Below are 26,039 nucleotides of genomic sequence, written 5' to 3'. Positions count from 1 at the left end.
TGAATTGGGAGGTCAGTTTGCACTCAGTATTTATCAAATCTTTGGATTATAGAGTTTCAATTGCATTTATGCGAAGCACGTTAATGGATCTCTTCATAGTCCTAGCGATTTGTCTTTCTTGTTTGATCCTCCTTTTTCTACGGAACCGAAGCTATGCCCAAGGAAAGCTGCCGCCTGGCCCTACTCCTCTCCCCATCATTGGAAATATTCTACAGATAAATGCCAGCGACATCAACAGATCCTTCAACAAGGTTAAGTATGATTTATTTTCTTCCAATTGTTTGCAAGGAGTAAATTTGACAGCCTTATATCTAAGTAAAATATGGTCCCAGACACTATGCTTTACAGAAATAGTATTAAAAGAAAGTGTTCATTGGACACCTAGATATAGTTTTTATTTTTTAATTTAATTAAATATACTGAGACAATATTGATTAATAACACTTTACAGGTTTCAGGTATACAGATCGCTACTATATCATCTGTTGATTACATTGTGTGACCACCACCCTAAGTCTAGTCTCCTTCCATCACCGTACATTTCAACCCCACTACCCTCTTCCTCTTCTTCTTAACCCTCCTTCCCTTCTGGTAACTACCATACTGTTTGTCTATGATTTTGTTTGTTTCTTTGTTTCCTTTTTTCATTTGCTGTTTTCTGTTTTATAACACTCATATAGTGAAATCATATGGTCCTTGTCCTTTTCTGTCAGAAACGATTTTACTTATTTATTTATTTAAAATTTTTTCTTTGATTAAGAGAGAGAGAGAGGAAAGGAGAGGGAAAGAAGAGAAGCATCAACTTATTGTTCCACTTAGCTTTTCTATTTAGTCGTGTACTCATTGCTTGCTTTTACTTCGTGCCCTGAGTGGGAATCACACTCGCAGCCTCAGTGCGCCAGGACGATGATCTATCTATCGAGCCACCTGCTCAGGGTCCAGATGTAATTTTAAGTGGTGTATAGTTAGAAGGTGGCCAGAAGGGAATAAAATCTATGAGGTGATTGTTGAAATTGCCCAAAGTAGGAATTCCCTGCCCATATTGTGACCTGGGTCTTCTTTTTACTAATTCTATTTTCCTGAACTCTAATTCAATGAGATTACTTTCAATTACAAAAAATTTTACTGATTAACAGAATCACAACACTAATATTTTTCTAAAAGCACACACTGATATGAAGTTAATGAAGTAACTAAATGTTCAGGAACTTTTACAGTTTCTATTATATCTGCTCAATGAATGAGTATCTGCTCTAAGCTATTTATATGGCAATAGCTTCTGAAATCTTGAAGGGATTTTCTGAAATCTGTCTGCCTGAGACAAGTAGTTACCACAGCACTGCCCCTGGAAACTTTTTCTTCCTGTGTTCTGGGTTCTGGTTTAGAAGGGATTGTGTCAGCACTCCAGCCTATCCATTTCTTCACTTGCAACCCTGGGCAATTTAGAAAATCTCTCTGAGCTTCAATTTCCATTTCTTTAAAAAGTGAATAATAGTTATTTTGCACAAGTTATTAATGTATCATCTATTCAACAAGTTATTGAATGCCTACTTTGTATTAGGCTTCATGTTAGGTCCTAAAGATTTTTTTTCAGTATTATTTTGTATTAGTTTCAGGTGTACAGCATAATAATCTGACAATCATATACTTTGCAAATTGTTCTCCCTGCTATTTCCAGTACCCACCTGGCACCATGCATAGTTATTACAATATTATTGGCCATATTACTTATGCTGTACTTTACATCCTGTGACTATTTGGTGACTACCAATTTTTACTGAATCCCATCTCTTTTTCACCCAGTCCCTGAACTCCCCTCTTCTCTGGTAACCAACATTCTGATCTCTGTGTCAATGAGTTTCAATTTTGTTTATTTTGTTCTTTAGACCCCACTATAAGTGAAATCATATGGTATCTGCCTTTCTCTGACTGACTTATTTCACTTATCATAATAACCTCTAGTCCATCCATGCTGTTGCAAATGGTAAGATTTTAGTACTTTTGTGTGTTAGAGATCATCAGTGCTGAACAACAACAACAAAAAAGACCTTAGCATTATCGAATTTTAAAGGGTAGGCATGTGCTTATGATATAATAATGCAAATACATTACTGATTGTTAACTGTGTAGAAGGGGCCCAGCAGAAGAGGCCATGTAGCTGAGAGGACTAAAAGGAGCCGCCGGCAGCAAACGGTTCTCTGAAGAACTAAATTGGAGCTAAGCACTAAGGAATGATTGGGCATTAACCAGACAAAAACCAGATACAAATTTGTTCCAGCCTTTTTCAATCTGGAGAAGAATTACTTGTTATGTCTCTGAAAAAGGACCAGTTCGGTTGTAGCCCAGAGAATAAGTTAAAATGCAGTGTGAGTTGAGATTGAAGAGGTCTACAGGACCAGAGCACGTGGGCCTTACAAGGATTTTAAGAATATTAGTCTTTAGCATAAGAACAATGTGATGCCCTGGACGTGCTTTAAGGACGGTGATATTAGCATTAACCTTGTGAAAGATCACTCTGGAGAAGGAATTGTAAGGTAGCAGAAGGATTCAAACGTAGAACTGTTGGAAAGAGTTTAAGTCTTATATTATTTGGTATACTGAATAAGACACCATAAGAGAAAGACCCCAATAATGGAATGGCTTAAAGAAGACAAGAGTTTATTTCTACCTCTCATATAATATAGAGATGATTAATGGTGGTCTGCTTCTCTTCTTCAAGGTTATTCAGAGAACAAGTTTTTCTCAATCTTGTTGTTTACCATCTCGTGTCCCTAGGATATTGTCTTCATTTCCATGGTCACAGTGAGGCCTTCCCCATGTTATCATCTCAATCCATGAGTAAGTGCAGAAAGGGAGAGCATGTGGGATCATTTATGCAACAGTGTAGGATTTGCACACATCACTTCTGCTAACATCAGTTCATGGAAGCTTAGTCACATGGCCACACAGGGAATCTGGGAAAGATCTGACATTAGGCTGCCATGTCCTTATGCATTAATAAAACGTGGAGGTTTTATTCATATATAATTCTTCTGGTGCTAACTAGAAGATGTAGGAAATAGATAATAAGGGACACTTATTTGTCTACACGTGGGGCAACATGGAAAAACATCCTTCAAACAGGAGAAACATATTACTTATGTTAAGTATAAGAAGGAAGGAGAAATTTGGAGCAATTAGAGGTTTGGCAGAAAAAAATAATTAAATATGAATAAAATTTATGACTGATAGTCACATAGTAGAAGCTGAAAAAAGGATAACTATTGATCGTGATAATAATGATAGCATTATTACTAATACAGTGTGTCCGTAAAGTCATGGTGCACTTTTGACCAGTCACAGGAAAGCAACAAAAGACAACAGAAATGTGAAATCTGCACCAAATAAAAGGAAAACTCTCCCAGTTTCATATCTATTCAGTGCAGTTTGATGAGGGCTCACGCACAGATTTTTTAGGGCTCCTTAGGTAGCTATCTCGTATAGCCTCTACAGACTCATCACTGACTGATGGCCTACCAGAACGGGGTTTCTCCACCAAATTGCTGGTTTCCTTCAACTGCTTATCCCACCGAGTAATGTTATTCCTATGTGGTGGCTCTTCGTTATAAACGCGCCGATATTCACGTTACACTTTGGTAACAGATTCGAATTTAGCAAGCCACAGAACACACTGAACTATCCTCTGTACCGTCCACATCTGACCTGGCATGGCCGTGGGCTGCTCCACTGTATACACGGTGTTACGTCATCATCTGTGCATGCGCACATGCTGCCCCATCATCCTACAGAAACTGGGAGGGTTTTCCTTTTATTTGGTGCAGATTTCACATTTGTATCATCTTTTGTTGCTTTCCTGTGACCAGTCAAAAGTGTACCATGACTTTACGAACACACTGTAATACAATGATAATTACCATTTAAGTAACGTGATTTCTTATTAAATTACCAGGTCCAGAAATTGAAATTTTTCATAATGGGTAAATAAATATTAAAATGTCTCTTCAGTAAGATTAAAAATATTTCTCTCACTTACCTACATTTTCGCTTTGAAATTCTCACTCCTCTTGCATCTCCTGTTCCATCCGTAGCTAGCAGAAGTCTATGGCCCGGTGTTCACTGTGTATCTGGGAACAAAGCCCACTGTGGTGCTGCATGGCTACGAAGCAGTGAAGGAAGCCCTGATCGATCGGGGAGAGGAGTTTGCTGCAAGAGGCAGTTTACCAGTGATAGAGAAAATCATACCGGGATTAGGTATGCTTCCATTTGAAAAATGTGTGTGGATTTAAGTTGCAAAGATTCTCAATAGGCTAAGGAATTGAGAAACTTTAAGCATTTAGAGACACTTATGGAAATATCATCATTCCAAAATTTTCTATAAGGGATAATTAATCTATATTTAAAATTATGAGTGACATAATGCCCCTAGGAAACAATAAATCCAATGAAAGCAAACCAGCTAACCACTAATGTTCTATAAATTTGTGACTAAGCCATGTTCATTTTAAATTATAGCCTGGTAAGAATGAGAAAGAGACAGAGAGAAAACGGGAAAGGAAATAGACTAACTTATTCAATTCACCAAATATTTTGCTTTTTTTGTTCTGAGTCATGGTTGCCAAGAGATTACTGTAGAATGCTTGCACAGTATGCACGGAACCAACATAAACCTGGAATATTTTCAACCTTACCTTTAATCTTCTCCTCTTCTAAAAAAGATAAGAAATATTTGAATTCAATAGAATAGAGAGCATAAAACACAAATATTCTCTGAACAGAGGATTGTGGAGAAATATGTAGTAAGAATGGATTCAAACTGATAGTGGAAAAAGCTTTTTAAATAAAAGACTTGAACTATCTTCCATTTGTTTTTGGAGCAAATTTTATACTGTCCAGGCTTCTAGAGGGTCACTGGTTTCCAGCAAAAAGAGATAAAGCCTAAACAGAGTTCTTTCCTCCTCCACATGTTCTCGAAAATATTCTTGGACAAGTTTCCTACAAGTGTTGCTTCCCCACCGGTCCGGTCTTGAGCCTCTGGAAGTCTGATGTTGAACTTCTTTGGTGTTAAGACCACATTTTTTTTTTTTTAATTTTTTTTTTCTTTCTTTTCCATTTTTCTGAAGCTGGAAACAGGGAGAGACAGTCAGACAGACTCCCGCATGCGCCCGACCGGGATCCACCCGGCACGCCCACCAGGGGCGATGCTCTGCCCACCAGGGGGGCGTTGCTCTGCCCATCCTGGGCGTCGCCATCTTGCGACCAGAGCCACTCTAGCGCCTGAGGCAGAGGCCACAGAGCCATCCCCAGCGCCCGGGCCATCTTTGCTCCAATGGAGCCTTGGCTGCGGGAGGGGAAGAGAGAGACAGAGAGGAAAGCACGGCGGAGGGGTGGAGAAGCAAATGGACGCTTCTCCTATGTGCCCTGGCCGGGAATCGAACCCGGGTCCTCCGCACACTAGGCCGACGCTCTACCGCTGAGCCAACCGGCCAGGGCCAAGACCACATTTCATGGAAGGTGTTTCCCAAATACAGAGGAAATGTTGAAATTAGAAGGACTATGGCTATGTCCCTTACCTGCAGAATAGATTTTCATGAACTTCCTTCCAATGCACAAAGCTGTCTCTCCTTCTTTCAAGAATTGGCTCCCTTTGTTACTGCCCCTAAAATTCACTTACGATGCACAGAAGTTGGTCATGAAATTTTAACCTCTTACTTGAACTCACCGTGATTTATTAGCTGTGTGATCAAGGAACAAGCATTTTGCCTCCAGGATCCTCAGCATTCTTCTCAGTAAAATGGAGACAAATCACTGGCTCACAGAGTTATTGTGAGGTTTAAAGGAGTTAATGGAGAAGAAGAGTTTAGTAATATGAAAAACCAAGTCTTGATAATGAGCTCCTAGGCTGGAGTGAGAAAGAAAGCAGGCAGAGTAGGGTCAGTGGGAACTTCTGAGACTGGTTCCATTAAAGTAACTTTTCAGCTTAAGTGACATTATCATTTCCTGAGATCAAGACACTCAGCTAGAGTTAATGAAAATGAAAGTTATTCTTTTTTATTTACTTTTTTGTCCTGATAGGAATTATTTTCAGCAATGGAGAAGTATGGAAGCAAACCCGGCGTTTCTCCCTCACGGTTTTACGGAACATGGGAATGGGAAAGAAAACTATTGAAGACAGAATTCAAGAGGAAGCCCTGTGTCTGGTGGAAGAATTAAAGAAAACCAATGGTGCGTTTTTCTCTATGGACTTAACAAAAACAGTTTGGGTAGACTGAATGCTATTACAATTACCAATAGAGCACAGAGAGCTATGGCTCAAGTGTAGCGGAAGTTTACATTTTGCTCACAACCAGTAAGAAGAGGTGAAGTGGTTGGCACAACAGCTTTTCCAGGTTCCAGGCTAATAGGAGCTTTGACATCTTCAGCATGTGGCTTCCAGTGTCACCCAGGATCCAGCTCTTTCCACAGCAGTGTAAGGAGAAAAGAGCAAAGAAAGAAGCCAAGAGTGTTATGAATGGGCAAGGTATGGCAGTGACACACAAAGTTCTTTTCCATTCCAGGGGCTGTGACAAGTAAACTGTTTTAGTTCTTTGTTGCTATTAGTATAAAAAAAATGCAATCCATATGAATCATTGCATATCTTTGACTATTTATTAGAATGTAATTTTGAAAATGGAATTAATAAGTCAACAAATGTTGGGTTTTGATAAGTATTATCTGGAAAATGATTTTGTGCACTTGATTTATATTTCAAGCAGAATTATTATTGACTGGGTCTTTTCCCGTAGTGAATGTGACCTTCTCTCAGTTTCCTGACCCATGACCACTCAGATTCTGCTTGATTCCCCCTAGCTGTGGGACCTCACTTTGTTGGGACAGCCTGTTTCATCTTGGGGTAACTATAACTGTTGGAAGTTTCGTTCACATGTTGAGCAGAAGCATTTTTCCTTATAACTTCTGCTATTTGGTCCCTGCTGAGATTTTGCCTTTTGGAGGTCCAGTGTTGTGACAGTTACCACTTAGAGGAAGGACGGGCTTCCCACCTAAAATTTGGTTTAGATGTTGATATTGAAGGTACCACATACACCCCAATAGGATATGAAAAAGTTTTATTACTCATAATGATCAGTGGTTGGATTCAAATAATTTAACAACTGGTTCTCTGCCTTAATGACTATTTTCAGTATAAAAAAAAGATATACTGAAAAGTAGTTAATTATTTCATGCATTTAATACTTAAATTAGAAAAATAAAAGAGGTACACAAAACTAGATTATCTCATAAGAGTTTTAAAATATTAATGATAAAATATTAAATAATACCTGACATAAAACAATAAAACTGTTATTTAAGATATTTCCATATCGCTTCTTGATTGGTGTCCTCACTTTCAATTGTTTTCACCTATGGACTGAATGAACAATAATAAGGAAGCTTAGAATATGCTCTTGCACAGATGAATGTTAAAAAAGCATAAGGAATGAGAGTCACCTTATTGGGTGACTGCCCAGGTGCCCACCTTAGAGAGAACCTTTGTTACAAGTGTCACCTTAATAAAGGTTCGCCTAACTCAACAAAATATGTATTAGGTAGTAGTTTTGCTGAACTGTTGAAAACCAGCTGAATCCCACAACTGATAATGATGCTTTCTATATAGGGCAAGATGGCTCTTAAGAAGATCCCAATATGGTATGAGAGAGCAGAGAAAGGACACTGGATTGAGAAATGGTGGTTAGGGGGTGAGGTGTGGATGCGGGTTCCCTGTGCCATCCAGGGTGTGTGGTTTAAACACTCTGCTTGTGCCAAAGGAGGGAACACTTGAGCTTTTTATTATATCAGTTTGTCCAGATGTGAGAAGAGTAAGAAAAGATAAGGCTTAAAAGCTGCCAAATACCAAAAAAAAAAAAAAATGGAAGTCATATTTGTTATTACATATAGAAAGTCTTTTTCATATACTATACCATATTGTTTGGAAATATCTGACTGTAACTCCAAATTCTCTCATTATTCTTCTCTTCTACAAGAAAAACACACCCAATGTTTGTCAACTTTGTTTTGTAAAATAAGATTTCATGTCTCCACAGTCTCCTGATATTCTTGAAGAAGTGTCCACACTGAGGGCTAAATTTTACACTTTTAAAGATGTTTTTACCATAAAGAGGAGGAAAATGTTATTCTTTGTGACAGCATGGATGGACCGAGGGTGTTATGCTGAGTAGAATAAGCCAGTCAGAGACAGACAGTACCATATGATTTAACGCATATGCAGCATTTAAAGAGCACTATAATGAACAAACAAAACAGAAACCGTCTCATAAATACAAAGGACAGACTGATGGCTGCCTGAGGAGAGGGAGGCTGGGGACGGAGTGAAAAAGGTGAAAGGACTGAGAAGCACAGACTGGGAGTTAAAGAATAGTCATGGGGATGTAAAGTACAGCATAGAAAATACGACACTGGGGAACAAAATTTTGTTGCATCCACAAGAACACTTGTTCTTACCTAACTCGAGTGTGCTGATCTCAAATCTGACATTTGTTTTTCTCTGTAAGCTACAGGTTTTTTTGCAATTCAAGATTTTAGGTTCTTATCTTATTGTAAAATTTTCAACATTTAGTTTAACATAATGAAGTAGAATGACTTCTTGGGCATCATCTTTGTGAAAATATAATAATTTATATAATGTAGTAAATATACTAATACACTAAAAGATATGATTGCATCAGAATTTGTCTACAGTTTTAAAATAGAACATATTAAAACACTTATTTTAATCATAAAATTTGCGCAAAACTTATTTAAATTCTATTCAGGCAAAAATTTGCGTTTGTACAACTTGTGTGTGTGTGTACTTGTTGAGGACAATCTCATTTGATGCTCCAGCAGTAGTCTGCTCATCACTAACAGCTCCAAGATTTTGGGAAACCTATTGAAGTGACTGTTCAGGAAGTGAATCTTAACGCTCATGTTCCATTCAATATAGTGGAAAGCCAACAGCGTCCTTTGAACCAGAAGTTTATAGTTTTCTGCTTTTTTGTTGCCAAGGAAGTTCTTTGTAACTGCCACAAAAGACTGCCATGCTGCTTTCTCCTCCTTATTTATCTTCCTGGAAAATTCTTTGTCATTTATGAGGGTTCAAATTTGAAGTCCATTGAATACACCTGCTTTTATCTTCTCAAAAGACAAGGCAGGAACAGCAGAAATAATATGTTGAAAGCTTTCACTTTCCCTATTCAAAGCCTGAAAAAACTGCCTCATTAAGCCAAGTTTGATGTGAAGTGGGGAAAAGAATGGTCCTGTCTCGGTTAACTACAGGTTCATTCACAATATTTTGCATCCCTACTTCTAGAGCTTCACGTTTCAGCCACTCCTTCTGTGTCCAGTGTTTCTCCAGAGATCGGCTGTCCCACAAACATAGAAAGCAAGGATACTTAGTGAAACATCTCCGTTGTCCTAGCAGGAAATCTACCATTTTAAGATCCACACAAATGATCCAGTTATGCTCCTCATACTTCAGAAAGTCAAGGACAATTTTTATATCATTATAATCTTCTTGCAGATGAGTTGAATAACCAATTGGAACCGCTGCATAAGCATTACTGTTGTGTAGGAGAGCACATTTCAGACTCCATTTAGAGCTGTCAAGAAATAGCCGCCATTCTGTTGTCTGTTGGACTGTAAGTGGTAACATCTAGCTGGCTGAGAAGACTACTGATATTATGACAGTAAACAAAGTGTTTGTCTTCAGAAAAAAAGTCCATAAAAATTTGTCCACACTTCCTGAAATGGAATACTTCATCTGACCGGTGAAGTACATTCTTTTCTTGAAGCCTGGAGGCTAATAACTCAACTGCTTTCTTTGATAGGCCCAATCTCTTACTAAGTCATTCAATTCAGGTTGGCTAAACTGCTGAGGGGTTAATGACTGCTTGACATCAGAAGAAGACCCTTCAGATTCTACAACCATTTCCTCATGCATTTGATCACCATGTCACTTTTTTTGTCCTTAGAAGAAATAAAACCATTGAAAACTGGAACTGGAAGTGTCTCAGAGTGTGAAATAGGTCGTATTGCTGAAGGAATATTAGAATATATGACCATATGCTGTTTTTTCTTGCCGATGCCCTTTGTATCTATCAGACAGAAATAACAGTCCATGCTGTGGTCCTTAGGTTCACGCCAAACTATGGGAATACCAAAAGGCATTTTCCTTTTGTCCAGTCATGAAGCATTTCCTCACAATTATAAAACACAATATGAGTAGCCCAATTCTTGTCTTCATATCCAAGGGGAATTTGAAAATAGGCAATATATGCACGTGTCACAAATGATGAAATACTACGCTTTTGATGTTGAAGTGTGTAACAGCCACATATATAACAGAAGGTGCCAGGACTATTCTTACATTTACGCCTACTCGAAGAAGCCATGATTCAATCTTAAAACAAAATAAGAAAGCGTTTTTATCAGATAATAAAATTTACATGTAAAAACAACTACAATTATGTAAAACTGATGTTTGTAAAACATTAATTGCCTTGTGGTTATGTTCAATCCAGGATTCATTGCCCTTTAACTCCAATTTAAAAACCAATGCATGCCATTAACTGTAACAAAAAGAAATTAAAATTGTATAAAAACTAGAGCATGCACCAAAACAAGGATTTCAGATTTGGAATCAGCGATGCAGAAATATATTGAAACAGTTCTAAAACCTCATGCAACAGAAAACGAAAAAAAATTGTTCCCCAGTGGATTATAATCAATGCTGACCAAGAAGTGGCACAGTGGATAGATCTTTAGCCTGGGACACTGAGGACCCAAGTTCAAAACCTCGAGGTTGATGGCTTGAGCATGGGATCATAGAATGACCAGGGTCACTGGATTTGAAATCCAAAGTCACTGGCTTAAGCAAGGGGGCACCTGCTCAACTGGAGCCCCCTGGTCAAGGCACATATAAAAAGCAATCAATGAACAAATAAAGTGCTGCAACTACAAGTCGATGCTTCTCATCTCTCCCCTTCTCTCTCTTGCTCTCATAAAAAAAATGTAGTCAATAATATTGTAAAATAAATAAACAAAAATTTAAAAGCATTTTTTAAAGGACCTCCTTGTGAATTACCTTGTGGCTCTTATTAAGAGAATGATGTAAATAAGAAAATACTTGGGGGAAATTAATAAATAAATTGGACTGGATTAGACATTTTTACTTGGGGAAACACAATACATTTTATTTTACGCATGTTGAGTTTATAGTGATGGTGGCATGCCTACTAGTTCCTATACTTAAAAAATCTTTTGAGTCAACTTTTCTCAAGTATTTTAAACAGTCAACTTAAGATTTAAGTGGGAATTCCGCTCTAACTTTTGACTTACTTTGTTTTCAGAGGCTCCCTGTGACCCCTCTTTCCTTATGGGCAGTGCTCCCTGCAATGTGATCTGCTCCATTATTTTCCAGAACCGTTTTGAGTACAATGATGAGCAATTTCTAACCTTGATACATTATTTTGATGAAAATTTCAGACTTATGAACACCACCTGGATACAGGTAAAGTCAAGGTTCTCTCTAAATGGGAAATAATGTTCTGACTATTCTACTGCTCATGCTGACCGATCCCGTTAGCCTATTTCAAAATGGTTGAAAGAATATTTCTCAAACTATCATTTGTAACCAGTCAGTGCGCTATCAAATCAATTCAGTGTGTTAACATTTAATTTAAGCCTGGCCTGTTGCACACAGTAGATAGAGTATTGACATGGGATGCTAAGATCACCAGTTCAAAACCCTGCGCTTGTCTGGTCAAGGCACATATGAAAAGCAACTGCTATGAGTTGATGCTTCTTCCTTCTCCTTCTAACATTCTCTCTCTCTATCCTCCCTCTAAAATCAATAAATAAAACCTTTAAAAAAAGAAAAAATTTAAATTTAAAACATGAAACATAGTAATAAAAAGAAAAATATTATCTCATAGTGCATCAAATGATATCAAGGTATTTTTCTGAGAAAATTTTTTTCTGATTTTTACATCTATAGATGAAGAGGGTGGCAGCGTAAAATGTATTTCTCACTATACTGCATTGTCAGAGAATGTTAGTAACTTATAATATGCAATTAATAACAACTAATAATCTATGTGAATCATAAGCTCATGTTATGTTCGTTCTGGGAAGGACCCTGGAGAACAAATAATCAACTTCTCATTTTAGGATCATCAACAGATATTAAGCATATTGTCCAAAGCAACCAAGACAAAGAATGAACTAGACCTAGAATCTAGATTTCTCGGTTCTCTTTCTAGTTTGATACAAGCTACCAGCCAAATAAATTGTTCCAGTGCCTACCTACCAAGGGTATTAGATCATGTAGGAGCCAGCTAAAGAAGAGTCAGTAAATTCCAGGATTGGGAATGGCCTAATGAATAAGGCAGTGTGCATATTCTTTTTTTTTTTTTTTTAATAAATTTTTATTAATGGTAATGGGATGACATTAATAAATCAGGGTACATATATTCAAAGAAAACATGTCTAGGTCATTTTGTCATCAAACTACGTTGCAAACCCCTCGCCCAAAGCCAGATTGTCCTCCGTCACCCTCCATCTAGTTTCTGTGCCCCTCCCCCTCCCCCTAACTCTCTCCCTCCCTCCCTCCCATGTCCTCCCTCCCCCCCCCCCCGTAACCACCACACTCTTGTCCATGTCTCCTAGTCTCATTTTTATGTTCCACCAATGTATGGAATCATGTAGTTCTTGTTTTTTTCTGATTTGCTTATTTCACTCCTTATAATGTTATCAAGATCCCACCATTTTGCTGTAAATGATCTGATGTCATCATTTCTTATGGCTGAGTAGTATTCCATAGTGTATATGTGCCACATCTTCTTTATCCAGTCTTCTATTGAAGGGCTTTTTGGTTGTTTCCATGTCTTGGCCACTGTGAACAGTGCTGCAATGAACATGGGGCTACATGTGTCTTCACGTATCAATGTTTCTGAGGTTTGGGGGTATATACCCAGTAGAGGGATTGCTGGGTCATAAGGTAGTTCTATTTGCAGTTTTTTGAGGAACCACCATACTTTCCTCCATAATGGTTGTACTACTTTACAGTCCCACCAACAGTGAATGAGGGTTCCTTTTTCTCCACAGCCTCTCCAACATTTGCTATTACCCGTCTTGTTGATAATAGCTAATCTAACAGGAGTGAGGTGGTATCTCATTGTAGTTTTGATTTGCATTTCTCTAATAACTAATGAAGCTGAGCATCTTTTCATATATCTGTTGGCCATTTGTATCTCTTCCTGGGAGAAGTGTCTGTTCATGTCCTCTTCCCATTTTTTTATTGGATTGTTTGTTTGTTTGTTGTTGAGTTTTATGAGTTCTTTGTAAATTTTGGATATTAGGCCCTTATCTGAGCTGTCGTTTGAAAATATCAGTTCCCATATAGTTGGCCGTCTGTTTATTTTGATATCAGTTTCTCTTGCTGAGCAAAAACTTTTAATTCTGATGTAGTCCCATTCATTATCTTTGCCTTCACTTCTCTTGCCATTGGAGTCAAGTTCATAAAATGTTCTTTAAAACCCAGGTCCATGATATTTTAGTACCTATGTCTTCTTCTATGTACTTTATTGTTTCAGGTCTTATATTTAGGTCTTTGATCCATTTTGAATTAATTTTAGTACACGGGGACAGGCTGTAGTCGAGTTTCATTCTTTTGCATGTGGCTTTCCAGTTTTCCCAACACCATTTGTTGAAGAGGCTTTCTTTTCTCCATTGTGTGTTGTTGGCCCCTTTATCAAAGATTATTTGACCATATATATGTGGTTTTATTTCTGGGCTTTCTATTCTGTTCCATTGGTCTGAGTGTCTATTTTTTTGCCAATACCATGCTGTTTTGATTATCGTGGCCCTATAATATAGTTTAAAGTCAGGTATTGTAATGCCCCCAGCTTCATTCTTTTTCCTTAGGATTGTTTTGGCTATTCGGGGTTTTTTATAGTTCCATATAAATCTGATGATTTTTTGTTCCATTTCTTTGAAAAATCTCATAGGGATTTTGATGGGAATTGCATTAAATTTGTATATTGCTTTGGGTAATATGGCCATTTTGATTATATTTATTCTTCCTATCCAAGAACAAGGAATGTTTTTCCATCTCATTGTATCTTTTTCGATTTCCCTTAACAATGCTTTGTAATTTTCATTATATAGGTCCTTTACATTCTTTGTTATGTTTATTCCTAGGTATTTTATTTTTTTTGTTGCAATCGTGAAGGGGATTATTTCTTTGAGTTCGTTTTCTAATATTTCATTGTTGGCATATAGAAAGGCTATGGACTTTTGTATATTAATTTTGTATCCTGCGACCTTACTGTATTGGTTTATTGTTTCTAATAATCTTTTTGTGGAGTCCTTCGGGTTTTCGATGTATAGGATCATATCATCAGCAAAAAGTGATAGCTTTACTTCTCCTTTTCCGATATGGATGCCTTTTATTTCTTTGTCTTGTCTGATTGCTCTGGCCAGAACTTCTAGCACCACGTTGAATAAGAGTGGAGAGAGTGGACAACCCTGTCTTGTTCCTGATTTAAGGTAGAAAGTCCTCAGTTTTATGCCGTTTAATAGGATGTTGGCTGATGGTTTATCATATATGGCCTTTATCATGTTGAGATATTTTCCTTCTATACCCATTTTGTTGAGAGTCTTAAACATAAAATTGTGTTGTATTTTATCAAAAGCCTTTTCTGCATCTATTGATAAGATCATGTGGTTTTTGTTCTTTGTTTTGTTGATATGGTGTATTACGTTAACCGTTTTGCATATGTTGAACCATCCTTGAGATTCTGGGATGAATCCCACTTGATCATGATGTATTATTTTTTTAATATGTTGTTGTATTCGGTTTGCCAGTATTTTGTTTAGTATTTTAGCATCTGTATTCATTAGAGATATGGTCTGTAGTTTTCTTTCTTTGTGCCATCCTTGCCTGGTTTTGGTATGAGGGTTATGTTGGCCTCATAAAATGTTTTGGAAGTATTGCTTCTTCTTCAATTTTTTGGAAGACTTTGAGTAGAATAGGAACCAAGTCTTCTTTGAATGTTTGATAGAATTCACTAGTATAACCGTCTGGGCCTGGACTTTTATTTTTGGGGAGATTTTTAATAGTTTTTTCTATTTCCTCCCTACTGATTGGTCTGTTTAGGCTTTCTGCTTCTTCATGACTCAGTCTAGGAAGGTTGTATTGTTCTAGGAATTTATCCATTTCTTCTAGATTGTTGTATTTGGTGGCATATAATTTTTCATAGTATTCTACAATAATTCTTTGTATTTCTATGATGTCTGTGGTGATCTCTCCTCTTTCATTTTGGATTTTATTTATTTGAGTCCTGTGTCTTTTTTCCTTGGTGAGTCTTGCCAAGGGGTTTGTCAATTTTGTTGATCTTTTCAAAGAACCAGCTCCTTGTTTTATTGATTTTTTCTATAGTTTTTCTGTTCTCTATTTCATTTATTTCTGCTCTGATTTTTATTATCTCCTTTCTTCGGCTGGGTTTTGGGTTGTCTTTGTTCTTCTTTTTCTAGTTCCTTAAGGTGTGAAGTTAAGTGGTTTACTTCGGCTCTCTCTTGTTTGTTCATATAGGCCTGAAGTGATATGAACTTTCCTCTTATTACTGCTTTTGCTGCATCCCAGAGATTCTGATATGTCGTATTTTCATTTTCATTTGTCTGTATATATCTTTTGATTTCTGTACTTATTTCTTCTTTGACCCATTCATTTTTTAGAAGTATGTTGTTTAGTTTCCACATTTTTGTGGGTTTTTCCCCCTCTTTTTTGCAGTTGAATTCTAGTTTCAAGGCTTTATGATCAGAAAATATGCTTGGTACAATTTCAATTTTTCTAAATTTGCTGATATTGTCTTTGTGGCCCAACATATGGTCAATTCTTGAGAATGTTCCATGTACACTAGAGAAAAATGTATACTCTGCCGCTTTGGGATGAAATGTCCTGTAGATGTCTATCATATCCAGGTGTTCTAGTATTTCGTTTAAGGCCACTATATCTTTATTGATTCTCTGTTTGGATGACCGATCTAGAGCCGTCAGCGGTGTATTGAGGTCTCCAAGTATGATTGTATTTTTGTCAGTTTTTGTTTTAAGGTCAATAAGTAGCTGTCTTATATATTTTGGTGCTCCTTGGTTGGGTGCATATATATTAAGGATTGTTATGTCTTCTTGATTCAACTTCCCCTTAATCATTATGAAATGACCATTTTTGTCTCTGAGTACTTTTTCTGTCTTGTAGTCAGCATTATTAGATATGAGTATTGCTACACCTGCTTTTTTTTGGGTGTTGTTTGCTTGGAGTATTGTTTTCCAGCCTTTCACTTTGAATTTGTTTTTATCCTTGTTGCTTAGATGTGTTTCTTGTAGGCAACATATAGTTGGATTTTCTTTTTTAATCCATTCTGCTACTCTGTGTCTTTTTATTGGTAAGTTTAATCCATTTACATTTAGTGTAATTATTGACACTTGTGGGTTCCCTACTGCCATTTTATAAATTGCTTTCTGTTAGTTTTGTATCTAGTTTGATTCTTCTTTTTGTTTTTCTATCATTTGTTTTGTTTGTTTGTGTTCCATACTTCTTTCCTCTGTTGCTACCTTTTTTAAGTCAAGTGTTTTTTGTGGTGGTTTTTTTAAGGGTGGTTACCATTAAGTAATGAAAAGGGTACCTACCATATTCATTGTAGTACCCTATCTTATAAGTATTTCTGCACTTCATCATCCTTTGCTACTGTTAATCTCCATCCTCTCCCCCCTTTTTTTCCTTTGTTGTCACAGTTTAAGTTTGGTTTTATTGTGTTCTTGGTGGAGCTGTTACTTGTGGTGTTGTTTTCTTTTGTTCTTTGAATCTGGTTGGAAAACCCCCCTTAGTATTTCCTGGAGTGGGGGCTTTCTGTTGATAAATTCTCACATCTTTTCTGTATTTGTGAATGTTTTTATATCTCCTTCATACTTGAAGGATAGCTTTGATGGGTATAGTATTCTTGGCTGAAAGTTCCTCTCTTTCAGGGCTTTAAATATTGGGGTCCACTCTCTTCTAGCTTGTAGAGTTTCTGCTGAGTAATCTGATGATAATCTAATAGGCCTTCCTTTATATGTTGTACTCTTCTTTTCCCTGGCTGCCTTGAGAATTTTTTCTTTGTCATTGGTTTGTGTCATCTTTATTATGATGTGCCTTGGAGTGGGTTTGTTGGGGTTAAGAAAACTTGGTGTTCTGTTTGCTTCTTGAATTTGAGGCTTTAGTTCCTTCCACAGGCTTGGGAAGTTCTCGTCTATTATTTGTTTGAGTATATTCTCCATTCCATTTTCTTTCTCTTCTCCCTCTGATATACCTATTATTCTTATGTTATTCTTTCTGATGGACTCAGACAATTCCTGTAGGGCTTTCTCATTTTTTATTATTTTTGAGTCTCTTTCTTCTTCTCTCTGTTGTGCCTCAAGTTGTTTGTCTTCTATTTCACTAATCCTATCTTCAATCTGGGCTGTTCTGTTAGCTAAGCTTGTTACCTCGTTTTTCAGCTCGTGAATTGAGTTTTTCATTTCTGTTTGATTTGTTTTTATAGTTTCAATTTCCTTGGTAATATATTCTTTGTGTTCATTGAGTTGTTTTCTGATCTCCCTATATTGCCTTTCTGTGTTTTCTTGTATATCTCTGAGTATTTTTAAGATTTCTAGTTTAAATTCTCTGTCATTTAGCTCCAAGGCTTCCAATATGTTAAGTCTTCTCTCCATAGATTTTTCCACATCTATTTGTGTTACCTCTCTTTCTTTTGTATCCATAATATTCGATTTCCTCTTTCTTATCGGCATCTGAGGGTGGTCTTATTGATAGCACTAATTAGAATTAATAAAGAGTAAAAAGAAAAAGAAAAAAAAAAGGGTAAAACACCCACAAAAAAAACAGTAATAATTTATTATTTCCCCCTTTTTTTCTCTCTTCTCTTTCCCTCCTCTCCCCTCCTCAGGGAAATATCGTGCCTATAATGGAGGCCTGATTTGGGGTGAAGAGTTCAAGGGGCTAAAAAAAGGGAGTAGGGACCTACTAAATGCAAAAAAAAAAAAAAAGGAAGAAAACCTTAGACAAACTAAGATGATTTGCTTGTAAGTGATGTCAACTAGAGATATAATAGAAGGGAATAAGTAGGGAATCAGAAAAAAGACCAAAAAAGAATAATAAAGAAGAAAAAAATAAAAATAATAAGTAAAAATCTGTTGATATTAAGTGGAAGCGAAGACTAAATACAATGAGACCTTGGGTTGGGAGGACCCAAAATGCCACAAAAATAAACAAACAAGAGAAAAAATAAATAAAACCAAAGCAAAAAAAGAGAAATAAAGCCAAAAAAAAAGTCCCTTGAGTCCCAAATTAACTATTTGTTCGTGATTGAGGATTATATGGGAGGAAAGTAAAATGAGAAAAGAAAAAACGAATAGAAAGGAAAAAATAAGAAAAAGAGAAAAACGAAGGAAGAAATAAAATAGGCGGAGAAAAAAACAAAATAAAGCAAGACAAAAAAAAAACAAACAAAAGAGGAGAGAGTGAGAGTTAAGTGTTTTGGAGTATAACCTTAAAGGGGGGTGAGGATGAAGAAGAAAAATAAAATGCAACACTCATGGGTAGTGTAGTTCAAGAAAGGGGAAGCATAAGATGGGCAGAGAATAGAAGGACCGAGGTGGAGGAAATAAAGGCAAAAAGATAGAAGAAACAAACAATAACAACAAAAAAAAAATTAGTGGATCAAGTTGTAAAGTCTGTGGGTTTTTCTTGATTTTGAGAGGTTAACTTCTTCCTTTTTCTTTTCTCTCCCTCTTCCTAGTCGGTGACTCTGTACCCCAGGCTCTGCCCCTGTGTCACTCTTAGGTAGGGATTTGCAGTTGATGGGATTCTATGGCAATGTCATATAATTGGCTTTAGTCTTGCTGGAAGTAAAGGCTTGTTGGCGTTTGCAGGGTCCAACGATGAGAGAGTTTGCTTTCCTGGATTCTCTCTCCTAGTCCCCCCTTTCTGAATTAGCAGCCTGGTGATCCAGCTATATAAGGCTGCAACTGCTTCTCGCCTGGGAGTAAGAGCTCAAAGAGCTGGGAAATCCCCACTTATCCCCACTCAGTGCAAGGCTTTGGGAAAGGCTCTGAGAGTCAGGGCCTCCAGTGTAATCAGGCGGGGGTGGGAGTCAATTGTTGTCAAGGTGACTGTTCAGCGCCTATCATTTTAGTTGGACTTCTCAACCCAGGCTTTCCACACTTTGTAGCCTGTTTTGCAGGGAAGAAGAGGCAACAGTCTCTGTCTTATGACTAGTGTAGTATAGCTCTTATATCTGCCAAGTCCTTCTTGTTAGCGTTTATCCCTGAATATGGAGGCTCTATCAATCAGAAGTTGCCCCCGCCCCCTTTAGCGAGAGGCACTAAAAAATATCAGCGCTCTTGTCTTGGATCGCTGAACTGAGAGAGATCTTATCAATTAGAACCGAGGGTGTGCAGATTTTATGGGTTAAGCTAATTTCAGTGATTGGGTCACAGCTGTGTTTCCGAAGGTATTTTAGGCTGCCTGCGCGTGCCCCTCCCCCAATGCTTGATTGTTAGCTTGAATGGCTGGGTGAGGTGCCCCGCCCACGGAGAGAATCTCCCAAGCCTCTCCCGGGCGCACGCACGGCGGCTCGTGGCGGCTCGCAGTTCCCAAGTATATGGGCTGACTCACCGCAGGCGCACTCCCTCGCGGCTTGAATGAGCGTCGCTGCTGCGGTAGCTTCCTCCACACCCTCGTCTCTCAGATTCAAGTGATAACAGTCCTTTTGCTTTCAGTTTGTGTGGAACTCCGGAATGCTCCGAGGATAAATTTTTCTGTTTCTAGTTGATAAATTTGTTGTGATTTAGGGGAGAGCTGTCGGACGCGCTTCTCACAGCGCCATTTCCGTGACGTCACTAGTCCAGTGTGCATATTCTTGAGGGTGTAAATGCCAGAATAAAATAAGCTAAGTAACTTGAGCATTTCCTTAATCTTCCTGATTACAAAACAAGTGTATGAGTGCAAACTTTTTCAGTGACTGTAGAAATATGTGTAGGGTAAACTGGGAGGAACACTGGGTTCTAGCTCTGTCACTAGGCTGGTGTCACAGAGTGGTGGAGTAGCCTTTCTCAACCTCAGTATTCTCATTTGGAAAGAGGTGGTATGCTTCTTAATACTTTCAGAGAATATGGTTATGAAAAGAATTTAAAGGTTTTAAAACTGCTTTGTAACTTGTGTGTTCTGTTGTCGTATAATTCTGGATATTTACTGTTCTTTCCATTTTCTTTTTCCATGCACATAAGAGAGAAAAAGGGAGAGAGAAAGAGAGGAACGGAGAGAGACAGGAAGGGAGAGAGATGAGAAACATCAAATCATAGTTGCGGCACTTCAGTTTTTCATTGATTGATTCTCATATGTGTCTTGACCGGAAAATGGGGGCTTCAGCCAAACCAGTGTCTGCTTGCTCAAGCTAGCGACCTTGCACATAAGCCAGTGACTTGGGCTTCAAGTTGCAGACCTCTGGGTTCAAGCCAGTGACCTTTGGGCTCAAGCCAGTGACCATCGGCTCATGGTGATGATGCCATGCTCAAGCTGGTCACCAGCGCTCAAGCTAGTGAGCCCACACACAAGTCTGAAACCTCGACTGTATCCCAAGACGATGCTCTATCCACTACACCACCATTGGTCAGGCCGGTTCTTTTTCTTTCAAGTTCCAAGTATTACCTAGTGCAGGATGCATGTCTTACTCATCTTTAGCTGCTCAGCATATAACAAAGTGTCTGATACATAATATAGGTCTATAAAAATTTGCTGAGTGAATTAATGAACGATTCTTTACCTTTCAGCTCTATAATATGTTCCCATATTTACTACATTATCTCCCTGGATGTCATAATGAATTATTTAAAAACATTGTAAAACAAAGAGAATTTATTTTGGAAAAAGTAAAAGAACACCAGGAATCCCTGGACCTCAATAACCTTCGAGACTTTATTGACTACTTCCTGATTCAAATGGAAAAGGTATAAAAGACCTTGATTTTCAATTTCATCTTTGTTGGTGATGGGACTCATGGATTAGTTTTAATCTTTCACAGTGAAATTAGGATAATAAAATGAATGCATCTTCCTAAGGATGTATTAACTACTTGTACAACCTGTTGCTTCTACAAACCATAATGAGTGTCTTGAGATAGTTCCAAATTCTCACTAAAAAATGACTTACAAGGCTTTATATTTAATTTGTTAAAACTAGTTCTTTGTTTGAAACAGATTTAAGGACATCCACAAACAAGTACACACACATTCAAGACTAATGATAAACTATATATTTTTCATAAAATAAATTCCGTGAATGCAAGATGTAATACATGAGGAAACTCAGGAATGCATAAGAACCTAGAAAGATTTACCTTGGAAAGCTACTAGGAAATCTTCCCAAATGAGGTAGTTTTAGAGGAAATTCTGGCTTAGATGAACAGCGATGACAAAATGGTTCTAGTAAATGATGATCAAGTGTGTGGAATTTTCAGAGGTTATCTTGATTGTAACTGAGAAACTGCTGTCGGTGTCATGGCTGGTGACATTGGGAATAGTGATGCTGTTAGCGGGTGGGTGGTTCTGGAGGCTGAATGAGAAATTTAGACATGATAAAAATAGACTATAGGTCACATAACTGTCAGTGAGTAGTCATGATGACTTGATAAAAATTATGTTTGAAAGAACTGATTGACTCTCATGGGTGAGAAAGTAGGAATCAGAAAGGACTTACAGGAAGTTTGTAACTCTGATTTTATTTTAACTGAAAGACATCTAAAAACTCATCTATCAATAACTTTACCTTCAGCTATTACATTCTCGATGTCTGGATTAATTTATCAAATAAGCAAATTAAGCAAATAATGATGTTATATTGAGATACGTTACAATATCTCTAAGGTTCTTCTAATTATCAGTAATTCTAATACATCATTACTAGGAAAAGCACAGTCAACAGTCTGTATTTAACATGGAAAACTTGATCCAGACCGTGAGGGATATTTTTACTGCGGGAACGGAGACAACAAGCTCCACCCTGAAATATGGACTCCTGCTTCTGCTAAAACACCCAGAGGTCACAGGTATGATCACAGACGATGGGGAAGGTAAAATTCGGATAGAAATTGGCAGCACTGATAACTCTCCCAATCTTCACCTGTCTAGATAATATTCAAAAAAAGATTTCCATTACTAATACATCTTCCTAACATTAGAGAAATTAAATTCAAATTATAGTACAAAGAGAGAAAAAAAATTTAAATAGCAGCAGAGATTTGAATGGCAGAAGTTATTGTTTGTTCTTCCTGTAATGGTAGATAATCCTTGATCTGCATCAGACCAGATGAAGTAAGCAGGGTCGTCCTAGAATCTGGGAAAGATTAGCCTTTCTCTTCATCTAAAAAGATATCACTTGATATTCCTTCAATGTCCCAATAAATATATCTTTGTCAGCCTGACCAGGCAGTGGTGCAGTGGGTAGCTTGTTGGACTGGGATGTGGAGACTCAGGTTTGAAACACTGAGGTTGTGGCTTGAGAGCGGGCTCACCAGCTTGAGCACGGGGTCACTGACTTGAGCATGGGATCATAGACATGACCCCATGGTTACTGGCTTGAGCAAAATGTCATTGGCTTGAAGACCAAGGTCACTGGCTTCATAAGGGTCACTCGCTCTGCTTAGCGCCCCCATGTCAAGGTACATATGAGAAAGCAATCAATAAACAAGCCAACAATTGACACTAAGATGCCACAACGAAGAATTGATGCTTCTCATCTCTCTTCTTTCATGTCTGTCCCTATCTGTCTCTCTCTCTGACTCTCTCTGTCTCTGTCAAACAAACAAAATATATTGCTGCTCAAATGCATTTGCACTGTAAAGAGGGATTCAAGAAAATCATAATCTTTCCCTACTGGAGAGTCTTACTTTCTAAACAAATGGTTAGACACAACTAAAAAAAATTCTTTTGAAATACACCCTAATGGGCAAACAAAATTTTCCTCAGAAGAATGATTACGCTTACAAATGCAATTTTGCCATTTTACCTCTTCTTTTTTATTGAGTTCATATTAAGAGGTTATTTCCTCCACTGTTATGTCATTTTCTGTTTGGTACATGCAGACAGTGTTAGTATAATTAAATCTCATGAGCCTCTCTCTCCAACATCAACATCAGATTTTCCTACTTGGTTTAAAGTCCACTGTCCTCCATTATAACTGCGATGCTTTCCAAAAGGTGCGATTTATAAGCACAGCCTTGAAATCACGTTGCTTGCACACATCACATTGTGGGATATGATGGCAATGTATTTCTTTCATGGGACACACATTCTTTTAGCCAAATAAACTCACTAACTCTTGTAAGACCTATGACGATTATGACTGTCAATTGTTTGGGACTTTTTCCTACACACATTTAAAGCCCTTCTTGGGTCATATTTCCCCAGCTCTTCCATTTTCATTTTCTATGTGGGTTTTTTCTTGCATCATATCCATTTATGTTTTCTCTTTTCTTTCTTGCCATCATTATCTTTCACTGTGACATTTGGATAAGCATAGGATTTTGTAAGCAGCTCCTAACCACTGCATATAACCACTCTCTTCTAGGCAAAACTCATCTCTCAAACTGAGAAGGCAAAGTCTAAAACTTCTCTAAAATTCCTAACCTTTCGTTCCTTATAACTATTAAGCCACATATTTTTCAGATGCTCCATTAAAGGACATTCTTCGTGTAGATACATCCCATATGTCCACAGTAGCCACCCGGTAGTGGAGAAAATGGGTTGTAGGCTCTAACAACAGTGGCTGCAGGTTCTGCTCTACTAGCACATAGCTGTGTGACCTCAGCTCATGACTACCTTTCCCCGTATGACGCCCTCTTCTGTTAAGGAGATGATAATACTCCTAACATTCACAGAGTCTTTTCCACAAAGGGAAAGTTAATAAGCATTTGTTTTTAACTAATGATAGTCCTAGTTAAGCTATATGTTATTAACATGATATACTTTATAGGTAAAGGAAAAATATAATTACTAACACAACTTATTTCAATAATCTTATTTAAGTTCAAATATGGTGGGTTTGGGAATAAAAAAGACCACATAATACCTGGATGGCCTGTTTTCTCATTTTTAGATAAACAAACATATACCCAACACATAAATTATTTTGAGAAATTATAAGGAAATATACTAGTATAGCATGCCTGTCAAATTTTTTACACTAAATAAATGTTAACTTCTTGTTCCTCTGTGCTGAGTCAACTAAACATCTCATTTAATTGCTCTATTTATTAAGCACTTACTGTCCTGGAAAGCTCTTACTCCCTTGGAAGTTACACATTTAATAAAACAAAAACTGCATATACAAAGAGGTTAAACTACATGGTTTGTAGTGATCCTTCAAGATCCCAGGCCCCCTAGTCCATTCAAAATACACAAAATAGAGAATAAAAGTTGAGAAGTGAATTTCATGGTACAATTGCATTTTACATGTACATATATTTAAGTCTCTAATGAGAATCGAATTAGCCCAAGAAACTGAAATTCTGTTTCCTTTTCTCCCTTATGGAGGTAGCCAAACATCGTTTTCCTTTCTCCCCATCCCCCACCACAATGTAACCAAAATTAAGACGGTCATTTCACAAGAGTGTTTCATTTCACATACATTCTGATTCCTGCCCTGCCAGCTAAAGTCCAGGAAGAGATCGACCGTGTGGTTGGCAGAAACCGGAGCCCCTGCATGCAGGACAGGAGCCGCATGCCCTACACGGACGCCGTGGTGCACGAGATCCAGAGATACAGTGACCTCGTTCCCAACAACCTGCCCCATGAGGTGACCCGGGACATTAACTTCAGAGGATACTTTATTCCGAAGGTAAGAGATATTTCATCTCCACTTTTCCTTAGGAATCAGATTCTGACTGTCACTGTAGTGGAATTACAGTATGCTTCATTTTCTACAGGTATTGCATGTTCAAAACTCGAGCACCTCACCCTCTGACTGTGTTCCTTTCCTTCTAGTCTGCTGACACTACTTTATAAATATAATAGCGCTTACGTTCCCGAGGATTTCAGTGCACCCTGCATGTCCGTTAGCGCAGTCTGCTGTCCGTGTCTCTGCTCTCCAGTGTGTTTACTATGCTCCCCACTCAGCCAGCAGCCTGTCCTCCCCTTGTCTCCTCAGCTGTCTGTGTCACTTACTCGTCAAACTTTTCATGGAAAAAAGAAAAGCTGCAAGTCAACTAATAGAAAGTATTAGGGGGAGGATACTTACTATTTTCTCATTCTGATTGGGAGTAAACGGTTTTCAATAATACGGCCACTCAGGTAGTTTTGAGAAAGACCTCATACTCAGTTTCAAAAATAATTACTTGGATTTTCAGTGACTTCAGGACTTTTTTAAAAATTATTTATTTATTTATTTATTCAATTTTAGAGAAAGAGGAGAGAGAGAGAGAGAGAGAGAGAGAGAGAGAGAAGAAGGAGCAGGAAGCATCAACCCCATATGTGCCTTGACCAGGCAAGCCCAGGGCTTCGAACTGGCGACCTCAGTGTTCCAGGTCAATGCTTTACCCACTGTGCCGCCACAGGTCAGGACATCAGCACTTTTTTTTACAACAGTGCAGTTTATTAAGAACAGTGGCACTCCAGAGAGTGTCCTTCGTTTTCTGAAAAACAAGTGCTGACACAGACTACGAACTGAAGACAACGCCTTGGGCTCCATGAACAGTGCCTTGGGACTGGCGTTAAATGGTTTAAGACCTATTAGGCTTGGTCATTAATTTGCTCTGTAAAATGAAATAAATTCTTTTAATACCTCAATTACCTGATGTACAAACAAAAGGATTAGATAAAGGGACTTTTTTTAAAGCTCCATAACATTCTTTTTTTTTTCCATTAGTGAGAGGAGAGAGGCAGAGACAGACTCCACATGCATCCACCCAGGATCCACTAGG

General features: G+C 37.8%; 1 protein-coding gene across 1 annotated transcript; it reads left to right on the top strand.

Moving 5' to 3' along the window:
* Positions 1 to 25,099, top strand: LOC136310801 (cytochrome P450 2C21-like). The gene is made up of 7 exons (XM_066239750.1): positions 1 to 251; positions 4,089 to 4,251; positions 6,073 to 6,222; positions 11,382 to 11,542; positions 20,896 to 21,072; positions 22,028 to 22,169; positions 24,771 to 25,099. Exons 1-7 carry the CDS (start codon positions 69 to 71, stop codon positions 25,082 to 25,084), a joined length of 1,290 nt encoding a protein of 429 aa, XP_066095847.1. The 5' UTR covers positions 1 to 68; the 3' UTR covers positions 25,085 to 25,099.
* Positions 25,100 to 26,039: the final 940 nt, after the last annotated feature.

The sequence above is a fragment of the Saccopteryx bilineata genome, chromosome 7, assembly GCF_036850765.1.
Source record: "Saccopteryx bilineata isolate mSacBil1 chromosome 7, mSacBil1_pri_phased_curated, whole genome shotgun sequence".
NCBI lineage: Eukaryota > Metazoa > Chordata > Mammalia > Chiroptera > Emballonuridae > Saccopteryx > Saccopteryx bilineata.
The sequence above is the reverse complement of the archived record's forward strand: the minus strand, read 5'-3'. Positions and strand labels throughout refer to the sequence as shown.